The sequence below is a fragment of the Panthera pardus genome, unplaced genomic scaffold (assembly GCF_024362965.1).
Source record: "Panthera pardus isolate Hobbes unplaced genomic scaffold, ASM2436296v1 HiC_scaffold_3, whole genome shotgun sequence".
Taxonomy (NCBI): Eukaryota; Metazoa; Chordata; class Mammalia; order Carnivora; family Felidae; genus Panthera; species Panthera pardus.
In genome coordinates, this window is record NW_026526876.1 from 14,950,925 (window position 1) to 14,974,343 (window position 23,419).

General features: G+C 56.7%; 1 protein-coding gene across 1 annotated transcript in view; it reads right to left on the reverse strand.

Annotated features, from left to right (window-relative positions):
- Nucleotides 1–23,419, reverse strand: part of RNF213 (ring finger protein 213) — a 101,731-nt gene that overhangs the window by 2,081 nt on the left and 76,231 nt on the right. Inside the window, 25 exon segments of the mRNA XM_053892628.1 lie at nucleotides 1,688–1,866; nucleotides 1,955–2,044; nucleotides 2,739–2,933; nucleotides 3,474–3,551; nucleotides 4,555–4,756; nucleotides 4,954–5,134; nucleotides 5,464–5,547; nucleotides 5,860–5,992; nucleotides 7,307–7,564; nucleotides 8,168–8,259; nucleotides 8,970–9,150; nucleotides 9,874–10,033; nucleotides 11,605–11,699; nucleotides 12,795–12,829; nucleotides 14,369–14,450; nucleotides 14,736–14,978; nucleotides 15,537–15,647; nucleotides 16,406–16,528; nucleotides 17,213–17,403; nucleotides 17,642–17,852; nucleotides 18,914–19,025; nucleotides 20,380–20,479; nucleotides 20,585–20,754; nucleotides 21,725–21,907; nucleotides 21,999–22,099. Of these exon segments, the coding sequence (XP_053748603.1) occupies nucleotides 1,688–1,866; nucleotides 1,955–2,044; nucleotides 2,739–2,933; nucleotides 3,474–3,551; nucleotides 4,555–4,756; nucleotides 4,954–5,134; nucleotides 5,464–5,547; nucleotides 5,860–5,992; nucleotides 7,307–7,564; nucleotides 8,168–8,259; nucleotides 8,970–9,150; nucleotides 9,874–10,033; nucleotides 11,605–11,699; nucleotides 12,795–12,829; nucleotides 14,369–14,450; nucleotides 14,736–14,978; nucleotides 15,537–15,647; nucleotides 16,406–16,528; nucleotides 17,213–17,403; nucleotides 17,642–17,852; nucleotides 18,914–19,025; nucleotides 20,380–20,479; nucleotides 20,585–20,754; nucleotides 21,725–21,907; nucleotides 21,999–22,099 (3,590 nt within the window).

A 23,419-nucleotide genomic window follows, 5' to 3' on the forward strand; every position in this document is an offset into this window, starting at 1 on the left:
CCTAATCTTAAATCTTTTAAGATTATGAAAAAGATAAATAGCCCAAAAGAAACCTAAAAGATACCAAGAGATAATCTAGAGAAAGACACAAAAATGGCAGATGAGTAGGAAATTTGCAGCTTCACTATTAAATAGGAAAATACGAGTGAAAACAAGACACCTATTTTTGGCCATTAGGTTGGCAAAAATGTAAAAGATGGGTAATATCCGACGTTGGGTATTCTCATACACTATACATCGGTGTGACTTTTTATATCAAATTTAAAATGCACATCTCTCTCCCTCTCCTCCCTCTTTGGTGTGGAATTGTAGAAGTTCTTTATGTATTTTGGGTACTAATCCTTTATAAGGTATGTCACTTGCAAACATCCTCTCCCATTTGGTAGGGTTGCTTTTTGGTTTCGTTGATGATTTCCTTCACTGTGCAAAAGCTTCTTATTTTGGTGTGGTCCAAATAATTTATTTTTGGTTTTGTTCCCTTTGCCTGAGCAGACGTTGCTAGAAAAATATTTCTACAGCTGACGTTGAAAAACTACTGCCAGTGTTTTCCCCTAGGAATTTTATGGTTTTTGGAGAAAAAGGAACCATCACGCATTGTTGGTGGGAATGAAAAACAGTGCAGTCATTGTGGAAAACAGCACGGAGTTTCCTCAAAAAAATTAAAAATGGAACTACCCTACATCCAGCAATTATTTATTACTATTTAGTACTATTATTTATCCAAAGGATACAAAAATAGAGATTCAAAGGGGTACATGAACCCCAATGTTTATAGCAGCATTATCAACAACAACCAAGCTATGGAAAGAGCCCAAATGTCCATCAACTGCTGAATGGATAAAGAAGATGTGGTATGTACACCCACACGTATACACACACTGGAATATTAGCCATAAAAAAGACTGAGATCTAGCCATTTGCAATGACGTGGATGGAGCTAGATAGTATAATTATAAGTGAAATAAGTCCGAGAAAGAAAATACCATGATTTCACTCAAATGTAGAATTTAAGAAACAAATGAGCAAAGGGAAGAAAAGAAAGGCAAACCAAGAAACAGACTCTTAACTATAGAGAACTAACTGACCATTACCAGGGGGCAGGTGGGTGGGGAATGGGTGAAATAGGTGAAGGAGATTGGGTCCACTTCCCATGATGAGCATTGAGTAATGCATAAAATTGTTCAAGGACTATACTGCAAACCAGAAACAAATGTAACACCGTATATTATATTTCAACAAAAAAAAATTTAAAAATAAAATGCACATCTCTGACATAAGTACACTTGTCACAACCAGAATATATGACTTCAGTAATTATTTTTAAAAGCCCAGCAGGGGTGCCTGTGTGGCTCAGTCGGTTAAGCATCTGACTTTGGCTCAGGTTGTGATCTTGTGGTTGGTAGGTTGGTTCTCTGCTGTAAGTGCAGAGCCCGCTTTGGATCCTCCTTCCCTTTCTATCTCCTCTCTCTCCTCTCTCAGAAATAATTAAACATTAAAAGAAAAAAAGAAAAACCCAGCAGAGATCAAAGCCAAAGGGCCAATCTGCTGGGGGCCTGGAAAGGTTAAAACAGCAGGGCACGGGCTTCAGAGGTCAGACGGGAGCTCCTTCCACGTCTGCAGAAGGTCACGGGAAAGACCACAGGGCACCCCGTGTGTGTGCAGGTCCCACCCGCGAGCGAACCCGTACCTCCACTCTGGGTTGAAGTTGCCCTCGGCCTGGGGGCTCTTCAGTTTCAGGATCATCATTTCATGAAGCTCCAGGAGGAAGGAGTCGAGGTCAGTCTGGTTCAGGAAAGTGCGAAGGCACTTGGCATTGTCTGGGCTGAGACCAACTTTGTACCTGGCACTGATTTCCCTGAAGGGCTCCTAGAATAGAGAAGAAGGGAGGCAGCAAGAGGCTGGCTGGGAGGACAGAGAGCGGCCCCCCAGCCCAGCGGGGTGGGGCTGCACCCACCTTGTGCAGACGGAGCAGCTGTTCCGACCGGTGGGCCGACAGGAGCTGCCACAGTGCGATCGTGTGCTTCAGCTGGCATCTGTGTAAGGCCTGCAAGCGACAGGCTCCTGAGCGGGAGGCGGGGCCGGGAGGGCCAGGCTCCCCAAGCAGGAGGCGGGGCTGGGCGGGGCCAGGCTCCAGGGCAGGAGGCGGGGCTGGGCGGGGCCAGGCTCCAGGGCAGGAGGCGGGGGCCGGGCGGGGCCAGGAGGCGGGGCTGGGCGGGGCCAGGCTCCGGGGCAGGAGGCGGGGCTGGGCGGGGCCGGAGGCAGGGCTGGGCGGGGCCAGGCTCCAGGGCAGGAGGCGGGGCTGGGCGGGGCCAGGCTCCAGGGCAGGAGACGGGGCTGGGCGGGGCCAGGCTCCAGGGCAGGAGGCGGGGCTGGGCGGGGCCAGGCTCCAGGGCAGGAGGCGGGGCTGGGTGGGGACAGGCTCCCCAAGCTGGAGGCGGGGCCGGGAGGGAACAGGCGGGCATGGCGGCACTTCTGCCCCGGGCTCCTCTCTTCCCATAACTGTACACCAGCCGCTGGCCTCACGTCCAAAGCGCCACCCCTCCCCCGCCATATCTCAGAGCCCCTTCGCATGGCGAGAGGGTGGCTGTCGCGCTGGGCCTCGCCTTGACATGCCACTCTCACCTCCTGCCCTTTCCGGAGGTCGCCCAGGTGGGGACTCCCTTCGAGGCGCAAATCCCGGCAGGCAGTGGGGAGGGCAGCGTGGATTAGGCTGCAGCGGAGCCCCAAGCAAGACCCACCTTCAGAACCAGTGCTGTCTGCTCGCCCATGCGCAGCACGTCCTGGACGTACACGTTCAAAGACATGTTGGGGTTGCCGCCAGCCGTGCTCAGGAACCCCAAAGTGACTTCTACGAGCGACAGGGCCTCACAGGCATCGCTGTAGGACTGCAGCTGTCCGCAGATGGCGCTGATGGCCGCGTTGTGGAGGGGTTTCTAGGAAATCAAAGGCGGGACAGGGGTCCGTGGCTGGGGGGTTTCTTGTGCCTCATACCCGGCAAGCCGGCTTACCTACTTCACTGCCAAGGCCTTAAGGTGAGAGACCTACCAATAATGACAGTTAATGCTCGGTGATTCCTAAGTGGCAGCAGCGCCCCAGACACTTTACAGAAATTGACGTGAACTCACAGTCCTCCAAGCAACCTTGTGAGGATATTCGCACCGCCGCGCGCGTGCTCACACACACACACCCACACACAAGTCCAAAGAGCGGGAATAGATAAGTTCTCTGGACCGTTTGCATCAGCACGCGTGGTCTGACATCATGACTAAGAAACTACCACCAGGTTTCAACAAGAGAACTCTTGCTGATTTGCTGCCCTGCTGGCCTTCTGGAAAGAACAGTGGGCTCAGGGAATGCAGGGAGGCCGCTGAAACCTGGCGGTGCTCCCAGCAAGGCTGAGCGGTCCTCCCCAAGAGGAAGCCACCACCACCAGGTAAAAGCACCGTGCGAGCGGGGTGGTGTGCTGTGATCACCTGTGGCATTTTGCTCTTGATGTCCGCAAAGAGATGCTCATAGTTCCAGTCACGTCTGTGCACCAGAGTGGGGAGTCCCTGAATTGACAAAGAAAACAGCCTTTGGAGATGGAATCCACTGCGGAGGTTTCTGTCCGACAACTCTATTCCTAAGCGGTGACTCAACGGCGGGACCGTGCTCCTCAGCGTGTCGCCGGGCAAAGTGTGCCGCTCTTGGCTGCCGTGTGAGGTCTGTGTTTGACCCACGGTCTACAGAAACAGTGACACGGCAAGGGACCCGGCCTCGCCTCGATGGCCAAGCAGGTGCCGACACGCAGAATGCTACAGGCTTGCCGGCCACTGGGGGGAGCAGGTACACGGGGACCTCCCGTTCCTGTACTCCCCCAACCACTACGGGGCACAGACAACGGGACAGCAGAGCGGGTTAAGACAGCCCTGGGTGCAACGGGTCAGGGCTTCGCCGCTGGCAGTGAGGGAGCACACACACGGAACCAGTGTCCCCGACTGGACCCGGCAGGGACAAGAACAGCCCAGGTGAAAGAAGAGAGATGTTGAGGCGCACAGTGTGTTCAGGGAGGGAGGGCGGCTCGGTGTGTGAATCAACCGGCTGGAGAAGGGCTGCGACAAGCAGTGTGGGCGTTACCCCACGCGCACCGGGACACCAGTCGGCCTCAGGGCCGTCACCAGGGAGCGACGTGGGCCAGATGTGGTTCGGGAATGTGGCCTAAGACTCAGAGGGCAGGCAGCAGTGGGCCTGTGGCAGTTACACAGGTGCCGTGGTGTCGGGTGACAGGCTGTGTGTGGAGCGTGAAGGAGCGGGTGGCCGCCAGGGGCTGTCAGGGGCGGAGGCGATGCCGTCAACGACACAGAGAAATCCGGCAAGTCCACGGGGACCTGAAGAGGCCCAGAGGTACGGAGGGGACCCAGGTTCTGGCCTCTGGGGGCACCGCACGGCTGGACGGTCGTCCCTGTGCCCGTCTCGCTCAGAAACAGCTGGGATGCAAGGCCAAGGCCAACTTTCACAAAACAGACGTGCCGGCCCGGCAAGTCCCGGGGCGGGGGGGGGGGGGGGCAGCCGCACCTTGAGCGTGAGCCTGGGTTTGCCCTGGAGGAAGCGGCCGGTGACCTGGCGCTGGATCTTCTCCAGGTCGAACTCCTGCAGGGTCTCCTGGCCCTGCTCCACCCTGTACTGGCAGTTGGAGAGGATCAGGGGCACGAGGTCCCGCTCGACTTCGTAACTGATGACGTGCAGGTCCGTGACCTCGGAGGCATCGACCGTGTAGCTGAGGGACACACAGACGTGGCGCTCGGGGACCCACCCGGAGCGGGCTCCCGGTTCCCGCCCTCCGTCCCGGCGGGCGAGCGCGCTGCCCGGGCCCGTGCACCGAGCCGAGGCAGGGGAGTGTGCCCGCCCCCGCGGCCCCCGCGACCCCGCGACCCCCATCTCAGACCCGGCTCCCGCGGCCGGCCGTGCGCTCACCCGTTGTTTTCTCCGGAGAACTCTCCCACCGCGTAGACCATTTCGTTGTGCAGCCTGATCAAATAGCTGACTAAGGCAGTGGAGCAGAGGCCCCGGCCCCGGCGACGCGGCAGAATGACCTCGAAGTCGGTGTCCTCGTCCAGGTCGGCATCGCAGTATTCTTCGGGCAGCTTGATTTCACCTTGGGAGGATGGGGAGCCCTCAGCAGAGAGGCCTCCGCTCACCTCCGCGCCGCCGCTCCCACCACCTCCAGGCCGGCGCCCAAGCCCGCGGGCGCTTCCCAAGTGGGGACAAGCTGGAGCCGGGGACGCTCTGCGCGCTCTGTCCCCACCGCCCTCACGCGCCCACCGGTTTCAAACGATCTCAGCTCCTTCCTGAGTCCACATCCACAGATCCGAGATGACCCACGGGTTACTTTTTTCGTGGTATGTTAGTTCCCTTGCCCCCGACACCTGTGCCCAGAGACTCACGGACCAGGGTCAGGCGGGAGACAGGGAGCGTGGCACCTACCACTGGTCTGCAGTGACATCCTCAGCTTGTTCCACGTCGACAGAAAGATACGGATTCTCTTGCGGAGTAGCTGCTTCAGCCCATCTGTCCGACAAAACACCTTCTAAGGGCCCCGTGAAAACCCCTACCCGGTCGGGTCCGACCAACATCGTCGCGCGCTCTTTGGGACGGGCCCGGCTTTGCGTCTCCGGCCTCAGCAGCGTGTGGGAGTGCGGACGCCGAGTTTCAGCCGCAGCCAAGCCTCTTTTGGGCTTTTGGGGTTCACGGCACCCGTTACTTCGCACTGAAGGCTGAGGGGACAGAGGCCCCGAGCGCCGGGCTGGCTGCAGCGGTCTCTGTGAACCCCCAAACACAGCTGGCGCTGACCTCCTCCTCCTGGAGCGGAGGGAGACGTACCTTCGTGGTGACTGCTGATAAAAGCTCGGATGGACTGGTAGTCAGCTTCCGAAACGTTCTGGAACTGCTTCACCAGATCCCTCTGCAGGGCCAAGATCTCAGGCAGCGATTTCACCAGCCTCAGCTCTGCCTCCTGCCGAGGGAAGACCGCCAGGCCGCACGTGAGTTCGCCTGTCCCACGTTCCTGGGGACACGGGCTCCGGGGCTGGCTCAGGACCTGGGTTTGCATCGGAGCCAGTCGAGGCGCCATTTTACGTGACGCCCCCCCCGGGCTCCTCGGGAACAGGAAAAGGCCGTTTCCGTCTTTCACAAGTGCCTACCGCCTGCCAGCAGGACACCCTGCACGCTAGGGACGGAGACGCCAGCGGGACACGGTCCCTGCCTTCACGGGGCTGACACGTCACACGTGTCTGCCGAACACTCGGCAAAGAAACCGGCCTCCTGGGCCCCGGCGATGGGCTGGCTGTGCAGGAATCTGGCAAGAGCAGAGGCTGGGCGTCGCTCCCGTGTGTCGTCTGAGCCCCAGGAGACCCTCCCTGCTTGGGCTCCTGCCCTCCCACTGACCGACAGTCGTCGCACTTGTTCCGACAGCCAACGCTGGTACACGGCGGGGAGGGGGAGACAGACGCTACCACAGAAGGCGAAGTTTCAGGGGGCATGAGGCTCAAATGGGGCCTGTTTCCGGTCTCGGCCCGACGCGACACTTCACTGCTCCCTTCCCCCCACCCCCAACACCTTTCTTCCTTCTGAGGCCGAGTCTGGGACACGGCAGACTCTTTTTGTCTGTTGGTTTCATTCTGGTTACGTGTTCCCAACGAAAAAAGCTTTTTCTTTCCACAGACCGTCACTGATGGCCAAGCGCTCCCGGCCCCCGGGGCCAGGACGGTGGACGGGCACCCCCGGGGATGACCTGAGTTCTGCTCCTTCTTGCTGAGTGACCCGGGGAGATGACATCCTGGCTCTCACGTTCCTTACGGATTCCTGATTCCTGCCAACTCTGACCGGTGTATTTCCTCTGTGACTTTATGCTTCAAACTGCCTCACGGCCTGACCTGCATGAAGAACCTACCCTCCCCTGGAGTCCCTGCCACAGGTGGTCCAGCAAGAAAGCAGAGCCCTGGGGCACCCGGGGGGCTCAGTCAGTTAGGCGCCCGACTTCGGCCCAGGTCCTGATCTCCCGGTTCATGGGTTTGAGCCCCGCGTCCGGCTCTGTGCTGACAGCTCAGAGCCTGGAGCCTGCTTCGGATTCTGTGTCTCCCTCTCCCTCTCTCTCTGTCCCTCTCCCGCTCACGCTCTGTGTCTCTTCTCTCAAAAATAAAATAAACATTAAAAAAAAAAAAAGGCAGAGCACCGAGGTAGTCGGTTACATGCCCCGTGTGACTGAGTAAGAGCCAGGCCTTCGAGTCCGCAGGGACACGGGCAGGTGGTCACTCAGGGGCAGCCTTACCTTCTGCAGGAACTTCCGGAGGACGGGCACTGTGTCTTGGCCAGAATTCTGCTCCACGACGTGCTGCAGATACTCAACCGTGACCCTCCTCCTGCAGGCCCACATCTTAGAGCAGTGGACCACACTCTTCTGGGGCAGGTGAGGCAGGAAGGCCCCGGGGTCACCGTACACGATTCTGGCCACGGGGTTGGAGCTGATCCGCTCATCCTGGCTGATCTGAGTGGTGACCGTCAGCAGGGCTTTCTCCAGATGCTGATGCTGGGTGCGAGAGCAGCACAGGGGTCTGGAGGTGAGGCCGCTCACACAGACCGCGACACGGGGGCCCCACCAGCGGGCAAGGCCGGGTGTCCACCCTCCCCGGTTTAGCAAGCGACCAAGTTCTCTTTCACGACGATTTTCAGGTTCCTTGCCTGTGGGCTCATGTCACCCCAGATGAGAGACCCAGAGACCTGTATCCCCATCCTTTGACTTGGGGGCTTTTATCTCCCTCTGGGTGTATCTACTCCCAATACTGTTCTTATCTGAGAGGAGCAGTGACTCCATGACTACCTGTGCATTTTTGCTGGGCATCTACACACGAGTCTGTCTCCCTACCTGCTGTTCTCACTATTAAAAGTAGAGGACAGAAAGCCACCTACCCCTCCCGGACTCACAGTAATTCCTCAACCGGCCAGCCCGGCCTCCGGGACGGAGGGCACGGGGACAGCAAAATGGTAGAGTGGCCGGTGGTCCACACCTGTGCCTGGGGTTCCGCCAGCGGCCCCACAGCCCTTGCGCGAGGGACGACGCACGGCCCAAGTGCCCAGGACGCTCCCAGGACACCCACCCGTGGGCTCCCAGCCGGCCGCCAAGGCCGCGTACCTCCAGCTCAGGGAGAATGAGTGTCTGCATGGCCTTCTCCCAGCTGTTTCGGAACTCTCTGGACGACAGCCTCGCATCGAAATTGAAAATTCCTACAAGGAAACACACGTTACCCAAGGAAAAGAAACCACAGCAGCTACGTAAACACTGACTAAAGGCGAGACCAAAGTCACGCTCCCTTCCAGCAGGGGGACGAGGGGGGATGCGGGGCACTTCTTGCTAAATTAACCTGAGTGTTTCAAAACGGTCCCTGCTGCTCCCAGCAAGCCCAGGATCATGGTGAAGATAGAAACAGAAAGAAAATAAAGTGACTCTCAAAGCCGCCACTCAGAAATAGCCATTCTGCTGCGTCACCTTGAAGACCTTCCCTTTCCACAGGTTTCAGTCTTTAAAGTGGGAACATTGGCTCAGTGACCACAGTGGTCTGTAGCCCCCTTTTCCACGGGACCAACTGTGGACACGGGAACACGGACAGGTAACCCCGGACTGTGTGTCCTTATAGCAAAAGCAGAAGGGGCCACACAGGCCAGGGGTCCAAAGAGGACAAGTCCCAACAGAGGAGCAGACACTGGTCTCTGGACGGTGGGGACTCAGACGCCCTGCCCGTCCTGGACGACGCACGGCCTCCCCGCATGCGCGCACACATGTGACGCCTCTGTGCACACGTGCTGACCCGGTGGGGAAAATGCAAAGACAAGAGCCGCCCTTCCCTCCGCTCGTCCCCACACCCCTCCCCGCTTCCCTTATCCGTCCCCGGCGTCGTGAGGAGTGACCAGCCACCCCCCTCGCCCCTCGAGCTCACTCTGGCCGGAGGGGTGGCGCTGCCTTCCCAGGAGGCTGCGCAGGACGAGGTGCACGGCGTTGATGGCCTCGTCGGCGCTCCTGCCCAGCGTCCTCGTCAACTGCTCCAGGTCCTGCCGGACGTGCTGCTGCAGAAACCCTCTGGGGTCCCTCACCGGAGGCTTGATGATGTTTATCACAGCCTGCGAGGGACACGAGATCTTGTCTGCGGGGGGCCGGCGGGCCTGGCACACGCCCCCAGGAAGGACGGCCGGTGCCGAGTCAGAGGGCGCTGGGGAGGGGCGGAAGCACCGCGCCCACAGAGGCGGCGGGGCGGCGAAAGTGACCCTGTGACATCGTCAGCATGACCTCGGGCCCACGCGGCCCTGCTCTCAGCTCGCTGAAAACACGCTGTGTCCCTCACGCGTTAGGGCACACGTCTGTACGGTCACGTGTGCAAGCACGTGGCCACAGCCTCATCCCTAGCTCGTTAAAGCTACACTGCACGTTGGGGCGCCCGGGGGGCTCAGTCGGTTGAGCGGCCGACTTCGGCTCAGGTCATGATCTCGCGGTCCGTGAGTTCGAGCCCCGCGTCGGGCTCTGGGCTGACAGCTCGGAGCCTGGAGCCTGTTTCAGATTCTGTGTCTCCCTCTCTCTGCCCCTCCCCTGCTCATGCTCTGTCTCTCTCTCTCAAAAATAAACAAACACTCAAAAAATTGAAAACAAAGAAAATGGATTTTACGGAACCTGATGGGTAGGGCCCCCCGCCAGCAGGGAAACGAGGGGGGTGTGAACCTTATGCTACTTTGTGGATTTGGCAACAAATACGTACTCCTGACCCGCAGGAGGTGGCCAGCACTTTTTGGACAAAACGACTCGCGGGTCGTTGCAAATTCGCGACCGAACGTGAGGCTTGCGGGCTGTACCTCGGGACTCTGGGCCGCCCCCAGGAGCATGGCCAGGTGGGTGAGCAGTCGTAGGAGCAGGAAGACCGCGGGGGCCAGCTGTCGGTCGGACGCCACCGTCTCGCGTCTGCCCAGCGCGACTCCCAGCACGTGGCCAGTCTGCGTTCTGTCTGCGTGGTTTCTGGAGAGGACGAGAGAAGACAGGGTAGAGACTGAAGCCGGTCATCTCTCCTCGGCCCCAGGGGCACACCTCGGACTCTCGGGCCGTGCAGACGAGGTTCGCATTTGGAGGAGAACGGTGCCATGGTACTTGTCGCCTCGAGTACCATGGGACCACTCGCCTCGGGGCGTCCCCCTTCCAAGCCTCACCTTCCCGTCTGACCGGCAGCCCGAGGCATTCTCAGCGCGAGGCGGCCGACCCGAGCGGCCGCCTGTGCTGCCCCCGAGCCGCGCGTCCAGACAGGGGTCTGCACCTGCTCCTTCCCCTGAAGGGGGGGTAGGTAGGCTAGGGACAGGTGACGTGGACATCGGGGGCATGTGCACCCCGATCTCATTTTCCCCAAATCAGAAATGGGATGGAAGGCCCGGCCAAGAGTTTCGTGTCGCACCCAGGTGGGAGGCACAGCAGGACAGACAGCTGCAAAAATACTGGAGATTCTGGGACGTTCCGACGGTTTGTGGCGATAACAGGCTAGGATATTTTAAACTCTAATGGCAGCGGACTAGCGAAAATGTGATGGCCACGGAGGGGCCCCAGCTGCCCTCTGGGGGAGCACGGAGAGCCACACTCCTCTCGAGAGAAGGCTGGGATCAGGACACCAGCCTAGGACTGTTTGATAAGGGGACTCTGTCTCCTTCACGTCCCACAAATAGTGGTGGCAGCTGAGAGGCTCCAAGTGAGACGGCGTGGGCTCAGATAGAAAAATGCCCACTTTGTGGCTTCGCAGATTTAACTGTCGCTCTGAACCAGGTCACTTGCGTATGGCAAGCATATCTGTACGGGGGCCACGCCCCAGGCCCGAACAGAAGACATCCGAATAACAGGTGTTAATGCAAGTATGTATCCATGTGTGGCCTTATTTACAGAGAAGAGGCCAGTCAGGGGCGCCTGGGGGGCTCAGTCAGTTGAGCGTCTGACTTCGGCTCAGGTCATGATCTCACGGTTCGTATGTCCGAGCCCCGCACTGGACTCTGTGCTGGCAGCTCAGAGCCTGCTCGGGATTCTCTCTCTGCTCCTCCCCCTCTCATGCTGTCTCTGTCTCCCTCAAAATAAATAAATACACTATTCAAAAGATAAAATAAATAAAATCTTTGAAAAACCAAAATTTCTATTAAAAAACCCAGAAACTTAAGGGGCACCTGGGGGGCTCAGTCGATTGAGCGTCCGACTTCGGCTCAGGTCATGATCTCGCGGTTTGTGGGTTCGAGCCCCATGTCAGGTTCTGTGCTGACGGCTCGGAGCCTGGAGCCTGTTTTGGATTCTGTGTCTCCCTCTCTCTGCCCCTCCCCCGCTCTCTCTCTAAGAATAAACATTAAAAAAAAAAAAAAAAAAAAAAAAAAAGGCCAGTCAGCCAGTGACAGAGCGGACACCGCACTGTTCCATGACCACAGGGACCTTGGCATTGAGATCCGACAGGCCCAAATGCACAAGTTATTAATACTGTATTCAGTATTAAGTTACCCGCTGGAATAGAATCAGGCTCCAGAACCCGTAGTCGGATCGCTTTGAAACGAAATGCCCGTCTCACTTACGTGACAGCAAGAAACCCGTCCTCAGGTCTGTGGTTAATCCCGCCAATTACAGCCCCGCAGTCCACACAGCGGCTCTGTTCCATCGGCCGGCCACACTAGGACACACACAGACGGGGCCACGCTCAGTTGTGGGCGACTGTCGCTGCAGGCGCACACGCCCACGCGGGAGGCCGAGGACCGCGCTGGACGGCAGGCACGTGCGGGGGGCTGCCGGAGCCGTGGGGCCCGGGGCGCGTGCTCCGTGCAAACGTGGTGCGCGCCAGGACACGGGGGCTTTGCGCAGGACAGACTGATACGCGCTCACGGCTCCTCCCTGCTGCCCCGACTGCCCACGCCCGGGCCCTGTCGTCTCGCGCCGGGAACACCGCCGCGGCCTCCAAACCCAGTTCCCCAACTCTGTTGGGATTTTTTTTATTTAAAAAAAAAAAAAAAACATATGGTTCGCTCCTTCCACAACCTCATTTTTTTCCAAACCAGATTGTGTGCTCCCGGATACTGCGAATCGCAGCCAGACCAGCCTCAAGCCCCAGAGCGCGGAACGTCGGAGCCGAGAGCGGTCCCGGGAAGGACGCGTTTTCTCTTCTAGGTCTCTCGTTTACTTGTTCAACTCAACAGCCTGCTGCTGAGCGAGCAGAGCCCCGGCCGGGTGCCGCGGGACGCAGAGACGGGGCGCACGCAGCCCTCTCCCCCAGGGCTTATAACCCCGGGGGTCTTCTTCCTGTCCCTCGGTGTCTACACCACATCTCCTCCCTGGGCTAGTAGTCCAGACTACGGACCAGCCAACACCTTGCTGTTACAGAAAGACACGTGTCACGCATCCCGTGTGGCAGTGGCCGGGAAGGACGGCCAGCGGCAGTCTTGCCTCCCACAGGGACTCTGGCAACGTCTGGAGACACTTTTGGTTGTCACGCTGGGGACACGGGTGCTGCTGGCATCTGGTGACTCGAAGCCAGGAACACTGCTCCGCACCCGAGCACATCCCACAGGGCCCAGCACAGCCCCCCAGTAGAGGGTTACGTGTGGAGACCCGCGGCGCCCTTGGTCGCCTTCAACGGCCTTCAAAAGGGTCTGTGTTCTCCTAGAGGTCAAGACCCTCATCAACCTTTTCCTCCACGCCCGCCTCTCCAGCCTCAGATCTGCGGGAACAGACCTTTTGGGCCCCGCCCCCCTCCCTGGACACCACGACTCACCTCTCCCACAGAGCAGGGGTGACCGTTGGGACACACTGTTGAAAGAACAGGACACACGTTGGCTGCTGAGTTTCCACCCCATGCCCCGAGGTTAAGAGAGGAGGCCAACACTCTCCTCTCCGGTGCAGCCACAGCAGGACGCAGAGCACGTCAGTGAAAACACGCGTGGGCCTGATCGGACACGCAGAGAAGCTCCCTTCACGGGCTCGTGCCACGGGCTACCCCGGGAGCCACCCTTCCTTTCTCTTTCAACTTTTTTGTTTCTGAGGAGCGTGTTTCGTAACAACTTTTTAAACCCAGTTCAAAAGGATTCTTTGCTCAGGGGATGCCTGGCTGGCTCAGTGGGAAGACTGTGGGACTCTTGATCTCAGGATCGTGGGTGCGAGCCCCACGTTGGGAGATTACGAAAAAATAAAAAAATAAATAAATAAACTGAAAAAAAAAGGAGGGGGGGCTGGGCAAGTCCTGGCTGTGTCTGTTTAGAATAATAAATAGGGGCGGCTGGGTGGCTCGGTAGGGGTTGACTGTCCAACTGTTGATTTTAGCTCAGGTCAGGATCCCAGGGTTGTGGGATTGAGCCCCACGCCGGGCTCCGTGCTAAGCGTGGGGCCTGCTTACAATTCTCTCTCTCTCTCTCTCTCTCTCTCTCTCTCTCTCTCTCTCTCTCAGGGTGCTTGGGTGGCTCAGTCAGTTAAGCGTCCGACTCTTGACGTACTCTTGGTGTTGGCTCAGGTCATGATCTCGCGGTTTGTGGGCTCGAGCCCCGCATCGGGCTCTGCGCTCACAGCTCAGAGCCTGGAGCCTGCTTCGGATTCTGTGTCTCCCCCTCTGTCTACCCCTCCCCTACTCACAGTCTGTGTTTCTCTGTCTCTCAATAAGTAAATGTTAAAAAAAAAACAAAAACAAAAAAAAGATTCTCTCTCTCCCTCTCTCTCTGCTCCTCCCCAGCTCACTCTCTCTCTCAAACATAAATAAATAAATAAATTAATTAAAAGGATGATTTACTCAGGCAACAGCAAAGTTTACACGAATTACAGGTGCCATCGTTTGGGCTCCCGCTTCTGTATTTTTTTATTTTTTAAATTTTTTTTAATGTTTATTTTATTTGAGAGGGAGAGAGACAGAGTGTGAGCAGGGGAGGGGCAAAGAGAGAGGGAGACACAGAATCCGAAGCAGGCTCCAGGCTCTGAGCTGTCAGCACAGAGCCCGACGCGGGGCTCGAACTCACAAACCGTGAGATCATGACCTGAGCCGAAGTCGGATGCTTAACCGACTGAGCCACCCAGGCGCCCCCCGCTTCTGTATTTAAAAAAGAACTCTCTTTGGGTCGGAACCTGGGCCGTGGCGTGAGCTGACCCTTGCCCGGGCCTCTAGTGTGACTCATGTCCCAGGGAGAGAAGAGTGTGCCCAGCGCGCCCTCCCCCGGGCGCTCAGGAAGGGGCTGACGCGCCCCGTCCGCGGCCAGCAGGCGCCGCGCTCTGCGAAAGCACCGATGGCGGAACCGGCCAGGTGTCTGGGACCTTCGGGCACAAAGCGCGTGGGCCCCGGGTCACATCGCGGGGACTGACACTTACTGTACCAGTGCACGCCTTCCAGACCCTTCCAGTTCTGAGCCTGAGCCAGCAAGTCTTCCGGCATCGTTGGAAGAAAAGCGCTCTGAAAAGCCAAGAGAGCAGAGAAGCTTCAGGAACGTGGGCGCGCGGCCGGCTGCCACCGCCTGGGGCTGGGAAGCGGCCTCTGCAGCCCGCTTCAACGCTCTCCACCGGGGAAAACAGAACAGGGCTCCCTGCGCGATGACACAGGGCAAGGTCTTCGCCATCGCTGGGGGCTCAGGCGTCAAGTGAGACAGAGGCAGAGCGGAGACCGCAGGACGACCACGGGTTCTACGGGTGCCCAGGGACGGCCTCGGTCTCTGTGGTGACAACCAGCCCCCGGGCTTACCGCCATAGTGGCCGGGGAGAAGGCCAGATTCCTCAGGGGTTCCAAGACTTCGCTGTGTCCGCACAGGAGGAGGATGGCCACGTGGACGGCCAATTCTGCCACCGTGCCTTCGAGGCTGCTGTCCCGGGCACCCGTGCTCAGCAAGGGCAGAGTGTCGGCCACGAGGGAGGTTGCGAAAAGTCTGATATCCTGATGAGAAAGGACCTCGCTCTCCTCGATGAAGCTGTTGAGAGCCTCACGTTGCTGGCGAGAAAACATGTTGAAAAATATATCAAAGACGATGACGTGAAGGCTAACACTGGCTCCTTAAGCTAGCCACACGCTTCGATCCAGACACATATCGAGTAGGAAGGAAAATACGGTTGATTGTCACCGTTTGAGGGGAGATTATCCAGATGAGAGAATTTCCATCTGCAGACACAGCACCACACATCCCAGGGCTAACTCTGATGTTCTGCTTTGTAAACAGTATCTTATATTCTTGACTTTTCTTCCTTTTTTTTTTTTTTTTAAAGTATTTATTTATTTTTGAGAGACAGAGACAGAGCGTGAGCAGGGGAGGGGCAGAGAGAGAGAGAGAGAGAGGGAGGCACAGAATCCGAAGCAGCTCCAGGCTCCGAGCTGGCGGCACAGAGCCCGACGCGGGGCTCGAACTCGCGAGCTGTGAGATCGTGACGTGAGCCGAAGTCGGACGCTCAACAAACCGAGGCACCTGGGCGCCCTTGTGGTTTTTACTTCTATTCAAGAAAAGTCCCTCTGGGCTTTGAGGCTGTGAGCACCGTCCCGAGTGTGGACACTCACCTCTGGCTTAGGATGGAGGTTTGCATCAGGGAGTCTGTACAAAGTGGCGACCTCTCTGAAAAGCGCTAACAGTAAGTGGGCTGCCTGCTGAGGGCCGGGGTTCCTGGAGACCTGAAGAGGCGAGGACGCCGGTGAGGCTCGGTTACACACGTCCGACTGAGGGCCAGAGTCCTGCTGACTCTGGCCTTAAACCAGGGGGAGGCGGGACAGCCTTTCCCGAGACCTGGACGCCCGCCACCCCCCGCACCTCGAGGGCGGCCCCTGGCCAAGGACTCTGAGGCCGCCCGGCTCATAGACATTCCGCCATTGCAGCTCAGTGCATTTATCAGACCGCTTGGCACCCACGTAAGAGAGAGCACCGCTGTTCTCCTTCTGAGCACCCCGCCATTCCTGGAAACCGCCCCCACCGAGCAGAGCGAGGCTGTGTATTTACTTCCTCGCTTCCCGGCACAGTCCCAGGGTACACGGGGCCTCCAAGAGGAAGCAAGACCAGAATCGCTCGAAGGTGACTCTATGAATGAACTCCCTGCCTCGTTAAGGAAATGAGCGCCCACGTCAGCACCGACGGGAGTCACGACCGTGCACAGGTAGGAGCATCGTCCCCAGTTCTGCCCGTGCACCTCGCATCAGGGTGACCTCAGAGGAAGTGATGTTCAAGCAGGGTCTCACAGGAAATAACATGTGCGCTGTCACATAGGGGTTGCTGATGGCCCCTACCGGGCGGGTCAGCAAGGTCAAGCAAATCTGTCCCCTAACTCGGTTACTAACATCCTCCTGTTTCGGCCAGGCGTGCGGGGGCCGTGGACACATGACTCGGCTCTGGGGCGCCATTTGGTACCGAGGGAAGCCGGGAGGAGGGGCCGTCCTACCTTCACAGCAGCCGTAATAGCCAGGGGCTTGCACTCGAGGACGGCTTTGCCCACCGCGTCACGAAGGGACTTGTATTTGTCACCGTGCACCAGGTACCGGTCCATCTGGCTTGAGTGATCCTCCTGCAAGGCCAGGGACACGGGTTCATCACGGTGGGGACACGGTCAGCAAAGAACCGCCCTGACAGGTAGAGGACCCAGGCGATGGTTAGAGGTCCGGCCCCAGGCAGGACGGTCCCCTGCTGTGCTGGGACAGGCCGCCTCCTCGCGCAGTGGAGGGGGGAGTGGGTGCAGGACTGGGGAGGAAGCGGCAGCTCTGACCGTGTCGCTGTGTTCTGTCCCCGCTGGGAGCACAGACGACAGTGCCGTAAGGATGCCCGTGCCAGGCTCCCAGCGGAGGTAACACGGAAAGCCAGCATGCCGAGTGCCATTTCTGTCACCCCGGGAACGGGCCCCGGAGCCAAAACTGCTACAGCTTTTTTACCCTCTTTCTCCTGCCTCCCGTCCCTGCCCGCACGGGAGAGAAAGGACTTCTGCTAGCTGGTCACTATTCATTTGCAAGAGCAAAAGCCACACGTTCGTTCTTCTGCGTTGCCCACGTCACGCCGGATCAGAGGCGAGGCCCAAATCAGCTTTTTGTGCAGGGAGGGGACAAACCAGAAGCGCACGCGCCCACCTGTCCCCCAGGGCAGGCCGCCGAAACGCCACCACGAGCCTGGGCAGGTTGGCTGCAGGGAGGCACCGGGGACCGGGCTGGACCGGCGGGGGTGGGGGGGCGAGGCCAGGACGGGAGGCCGCGCCACTCACCTGCTGCGCTAAGACCGCCTGGGGAAACACCCACCGCGCCGGGTGGCCCGGCCGGGAGAGGCGCTGCACGAACTCGATCCCCCGCTCGCTGGCGAGTTTCCGCACCAGGTACACCCGGTACCAGTCGTTCCCGACCTGCCTGCAGAAGCGTTCCACCTGCCGAAGGTAGTGCTGCTTGTCCTCGGCCGCCTCTGCAGAGCACAACGAGACAGGCGTGAGGGCCCGGCGGCCCGCTGTCCTCACTGCTCACTCGTCCGGGACCCGGAGCCAGGCGCGAACAGCACGGGCCCTGGCGTCCGGAACTCACAGTGTGCTGACCTATCCAGAAGGGAGGGAACACAGGGCAGACCGGGATCGCTCTGCTTCCCGAATTCCCACAGAACGAGCTCTCTAGGCCTGGGGTGGAGAGGGGTGCGGACGAAGACCTGCCTGAGCCCTCCTGGAGCCCGGAGAGGAAGTCAGAGGCCCTGTTGAGACACAGGCGGATCCTGGCCATCTCCTGGAGGTGGTCTACTGAGGCCTCGCCGGCAGGCTCGGGGCCGCGCCGTGCTGAGTAGGTGTCCAGGAACACCCCGTCCTCTCTCAGGCACTTCTGGCTCTCGCTGCTAGAGAGGGCGCTAACCTTCTCGTACATGGAATCCTAGGGAACAGAGAACCGGGAAAAAAAGGATGTTCTTTCTTTTTATGTTTACTTTTGAGAGAGAGAGAGAGAGAGAGAGAGGGAGAGACAGTGCGAGCGGGGGAGGGGCAGAGAGAGAGAGGGAGACACAGAATCCGAAGCAGGTGCCAGGCTCCGAGCGGTCAGCACAGAGCCCGACGCGGGGCTCGAATTCACAAACGGAGATCACCACCTGAGCCAGTCGGACGCCTAACCGACTGAGCCACCCAGGTGTCCCAGGATGTTGTTCTTTTTAATATGCACATCCCCAACCTTCCAAAATTCCCACAGTGTGACCACGGAGAACAAGACAGAAATATTGTAAGTTTGGGGGAGCCTGGGTGGCTTGGTCAGTTGAGCATCTGACAATTGATATCGGCTCAGATCACGATCTCACGGTTTGTGAGTATGAGCCCTGAGTCGGGCTCTGTGCTGGCAGCGTGGAGCCTGCTTGGGATTCTCTCTCTGCCCCTCCCCAACTCGTACACACGTACACACACACACACACACACACACACACACACACACACACACACTCTTTCTCTCTGTCTCTCTCTCTCTTGCTCAAAATAAATAAATAAATAAATAAACATGAAAAAAAATATCGTAAGGTTGAAGGTACCTGTTTTGAATCATGGAAAACAAACAACCCTTTTTATTTTAGGGGCAAGAAGGAGGGGAAGAGAAAACCTTTGAGGAAGAAAAAACGTCGTATAATATGATTTTCTCATGTGCATCGTAACATTTTTGCAAATAGCGAAAGTATGGAGAGAAGAAATACGACAAGCAATCACAGCCACAGCCTCTCCACCTGCGGAGATGAGCACGGTTAACCTGGGAGGAGTGGTGTTTTCCTCTCGCCCAGGCTCGGACACATCAGAACACACGACTGCTGGGGGCAGAAGCAGTGTTTCTGTGTGTGGAGCGGAGCTTCACCCACTAAAATGATATTCTGTAAATTTTCAGAGACACTTTTCCACTGAACAGACCGCGTGGTCCAGCTAGTTTGCAGAAGGAGCTCAGGGTACTGACGGCTCGCTTACCTCCAGGCAGGTGCTAAAGAGGATGTACAGCTCAGTTTTATCTTCAGTCAAGAACGCTTTCTCCTCCAAAAGGGACAAGTAAGCCTGGATGTAATCTTTCACTTCTTGGAAGCTACGGAAAGAGACATATGGTACCTGGTGATCTCAGGTCTCGTGTTGCAAAAAAAAAAAAAAAAAAAGAGAGAGAGAGGAGGAGAGAGAGAAAGTATCTATCTGTCTACCTACCTACCTATCCATCTCTCTCCTCCTGTATAAATACGGACGTGTGTACATACACTTTATAACATGGTTGTACTGAAAATATTTTAGCACAGTATTGGAGGAATATAATTCTGTACTTTAGACCAGCTGTTCTCAGCTTTCTTGGCTTCAGAACTCTTTAACGGTCTTAACAATTACACAGAACCCCAAGGGCTTTGTTGATGTGGGTTCCATCTATTGATGTTGATGACGGTCCAAATTAAAACTGAAAAAAATTGAAAATACTTATCAACTAGTTTAAAACATACACCGCACACGTGTTAAAAATAAATAACGTCGGGGCGCCTGGGTGGCTCAGTCGGTTAAGTGTCCGACTTCAGCTCAGGTCACGATCTCGCGGTCCGCGAGTTCGAGCCCCGTGTCGGGCTCTGGGCTGACGGCTCAGAGCCTGGAGCCTGCTTCCGATTCTGTGTCTCCCTCTCTCTGCCCCTCCCCCGTTCATGCTCTGTCTCTCTCTGTCTCAAAAATAAATAAATAAATAAATAAATAAATAAATAAATAAATAAATAACGTTTAGGGGAGTCCGGGCGGCTCGGTGGGTCAAGCGGGCTCCAGGCTCTGAGCTGTCAGCACAGGGCCCGACGCGAGCCTTGAACCCACGAACCGTGAGATCACGGCCTGAGCTGACGTCGGACGCTTTACCGACTGAGCCACCCAGGGCACCCCGTCTGTTGGAACTTTTCTTGTAGCATCTTGACTTTGCCGTCGCCTCGAAGTATGCTTTGTCAAGCCAGGGCACAGGCCGGGGACACTAAGTGTCCTCTGAAAGAAGCCTTGGGACACAGGTCAGCCTTCTCGGCATTTTCTGAAATACCATAATTTGACACGACCGCTGGCCTTTGGCACTGTGTGGGCGTCTCTGTCCCTTCACAGAAGCAGACAGATGTAACTGCTGACACAAAATGTAGGTGACGCCTAGGACGATGAGGGCAGGGGGCCGCTCTAAGTTACCGTCCATCCCCCCAAATCCCCAAACGAGATAGCTGTGCGAGGAGGCTCAGAACCGCAGGGCTCACGCGTTCTCGCACGTGAAACACGCTCCCCTGCCCAAAACACGTCTTCTTTCCCCCAACAAGGTGCCTCGTAGCTACGCTGAACTCAATGCCTACAGCCGAAGACGTCACACACACAACCAGGGGGTGCCCCACTGAAAAAGCTCCCCCAAAGCAGCTTCTAGAAGCTCACTCCAGGCTGGCTGTGCTTACCTGTACTTCAAAAGCAGTTTCAGCACCACCGAACGGATGACAGGGGTCTTATCCACAACGTCATCGAAGGGGGAGAGAGACTTTGTGTGTTCACGGTGCCCTTCAACCAGAGAGAGAGGGGGTAGCTCATTATTCACGTCGGACACAAAAAAGTCAGAGGAGGAAGCCAGGATTTATTTCGGTCTACGGGCAGAAAGCAACTTACTTTGGGAGGTACCTCTTAAGAGCTCCTTTTGCGCGAAGAGTAAATTTAGCAGAACATCTATCACCTCCTTCTCTGGTGGGGAATTATCCTTGAAGCATATGGTGGAGACCAGGTCTATGAAGAAACTGTTACACATCTGCCGGATACAGGCGTGCTTCCTGATGGCATTCCTAGGGGAACACGGTGGGGAGGCACAGTCAGTGCTTGGAGAGCGTGCCCCAGATCCCTGCCCAGGCTGGACACCTCGTGTTCTTCAGTAAAGAGATACAAGTATCTCCTTGCTACGGGCGCTTAGAGCTGGGTGCAAACTCAGAGCTGGGTGCAAACGGCCGGACGGGGTGCAAACTGCTCTCTAGGGGCCCCTTGATCATTTGCACCAGCCAGTGATACCCTTTTCTGCTAAAGTCTGCAAAGACCCCGCCCGCTAGACTGGCCGTGTGCCCCGCCTTCGGGCGGTTATCGGAAGGGGGGCGGGAAGGGAAGGCTGCTGAGTCACCAATGGCAGAGCGGAAGGCTCTGAGCCCACCGAGCATTTGCCGATGCCAACCACTGGCCCGCAGGACATGTGGCCAGGCACAGCTGGCACCTCGGGTTGGGGGGGAGGCAAACTTCTTCCACCTAAGCTCCTCGGGTGTCTCGTGACGGCTCTATCTAATTTATGACTTTCTGATTTATTTCCGCTAGTCGGGTCATCTCCCAAATCTATGCTCACGTGTGTCTCGGGGAGAGAATCATTTCGGGACACTAGGTGCTTATGAAGCTACGCAAGTGGCCGTCTCTCTTAGGTTGGTTCTCTGAAGTCAGCTTTTATTTTTTTAAGTTATTTTTTAAAAATGTTTATTTATTTCTGAGAGAAAGAGAGACAGAGAGGGAGGGAGGGTGAGGGCAGGGAGGGGCAGACACAGAATCCGAAACAGGCTCCAGGCTCCGAGCTGTCAGCCCAGAGCCCGACACGGGGGCTCGAACCCACGAACCAGGAGATCATGACCTGAGCCGAAGTCGGACGCTTAACCAACCGAGCCACCCAGGCACCTCTGAAGTCAGGTTTTCTAAGGTTAATACGGTTTATATTTCTGAATACTGTACTTGCCAAAAAAGAAAGGAAAAGAGGAAGCTCAAGAGAAAGAAAGGGCGATTTACCTGTGCTCTTGGGACACTGCTGGAGAGAAGCTTTCTGGCAAGTCTGTTAAACACAAAGGACATCTCATCTGGCCTATGATGACCCAGACCTTGACGCAGGTCAAGCAGAATACGTGGTCACAGGGCAGGCACACTGGGTCCTGTGCGTCTCCCAGGCAGACGGGGCACGGCTGAATCTCAACCCTAGGATCCAAGAAGGGTGACCGGTTCTGAAGCTACAGGTGCCACACGTGCAGGGCTGTCTCCCGCAGGGATCGCGAACCAAAGGTCTCACCTGGCGAGGGTCTTGCAGACCTGGTCCTTACACTTACGAAGAGTGACCATCACGGCAACGAAGGGCCGGTACGTCTTGATGTCAGAGTTCTCCTGCAGACACTGAGGGACGGGGGGGCAGTGACAAGGATGCTAATGAGCAGTGAAGAGGGACAGAGCTCAGCCAGCCAGCACGACACGCCTGGGGCGACACGGTGCGCACATCGGGCACCTCCGGCCACTGGGCTGGAGTTGGGGGCGGGGCTGTGGTGTTTGCCTGCAGGGTAAGGCCTTTCTGTTTCTAGCAGTTATCTAGCTTTGAATGTCCTTTGTTATCATGCTGCTTTGGGGGGGGGGGGAGGACGAGATGTGCAACTTGTGATTCCCCCCCCTTCCTCTCTTGTCCTTTCTAAGGCTTACGCTTCTCCCATGACGAGAGATTTCAAACTTGAAATGATGACGTAATGACCACATGAGGATCCACCCCCACGCTTTAAGAACTCTTAGCGTTTTTGGAATATTTGCTTTAGGTGATTTTTTCAAGAAACCAAACACGGCAGATACGGCTGTAAGTCCCTGGGTGCCCTTCTGATAGCGTTGCTCTCCTTCCCCTCGCACAGAGGCCCCCCGACATTCCCGCGTGCAGGACATTTGCACGCCTGCATAAGGATCACATTATTGTTTTCAGTGTTTTTAAGTCCTGATCATTCATGTTACCCGCTGTATGGCACCCCCCGGCAGACACACCAGCTCCTTGCTTTCTGGTTACCTGGGCATCTGGAATGTCCCCACCGTGTTGTACCCAACATCCTTCCATGTGTCTGAGTACCAGCGGGAAGTGTCTAGGGTTTGTATTCACAAGTGGAGATGCTAGTTTTTAGGAAATGTGCATCTTCAACGATACAAGCTAAGAGTCTGGTGGGTGTGCGTCTGGAATTTTGGGCTTAGGCATGAGGCTTGCAATAGATATCTTTATGTTACGTATACCCTTGGGCGTTAACAGCGTAACAAGGAACTCCTTGTATTCTCAGTTTGCCACGAGTATCTTTTTTCCACTTCATAAATTTTACCAAATGCTTTTCCTGTCCCTTCTGAAATGATCACTTAGAGCTGACCTTCTAATTCGATATGTAACTGATACCATTTATAGATTTTTATGATTCTGAGCTACCTTTGAATTCCCAGGATTAATCTTACTTTGAAATGGGATAGGTTTTTGGGGCGCCTGGGTGGCTCAGTCGGTTAAGCGTCCGACTTCGGCTCAGGTCATGATCTCACGGTTCGTGGGTACGAGCCCTGCATCGGGCTCTGTGCTGACAGCTCAGAGCCTGGAGCCTGTTTCAGATTCTGTGTCTCCCTCTCTCTCTGCCCCTCACCTGTTCACACTCTGTCTCTGTCTCAAAAATAAATAAACATTAAAAAAAAATTAAAAAAAAAAAAAAA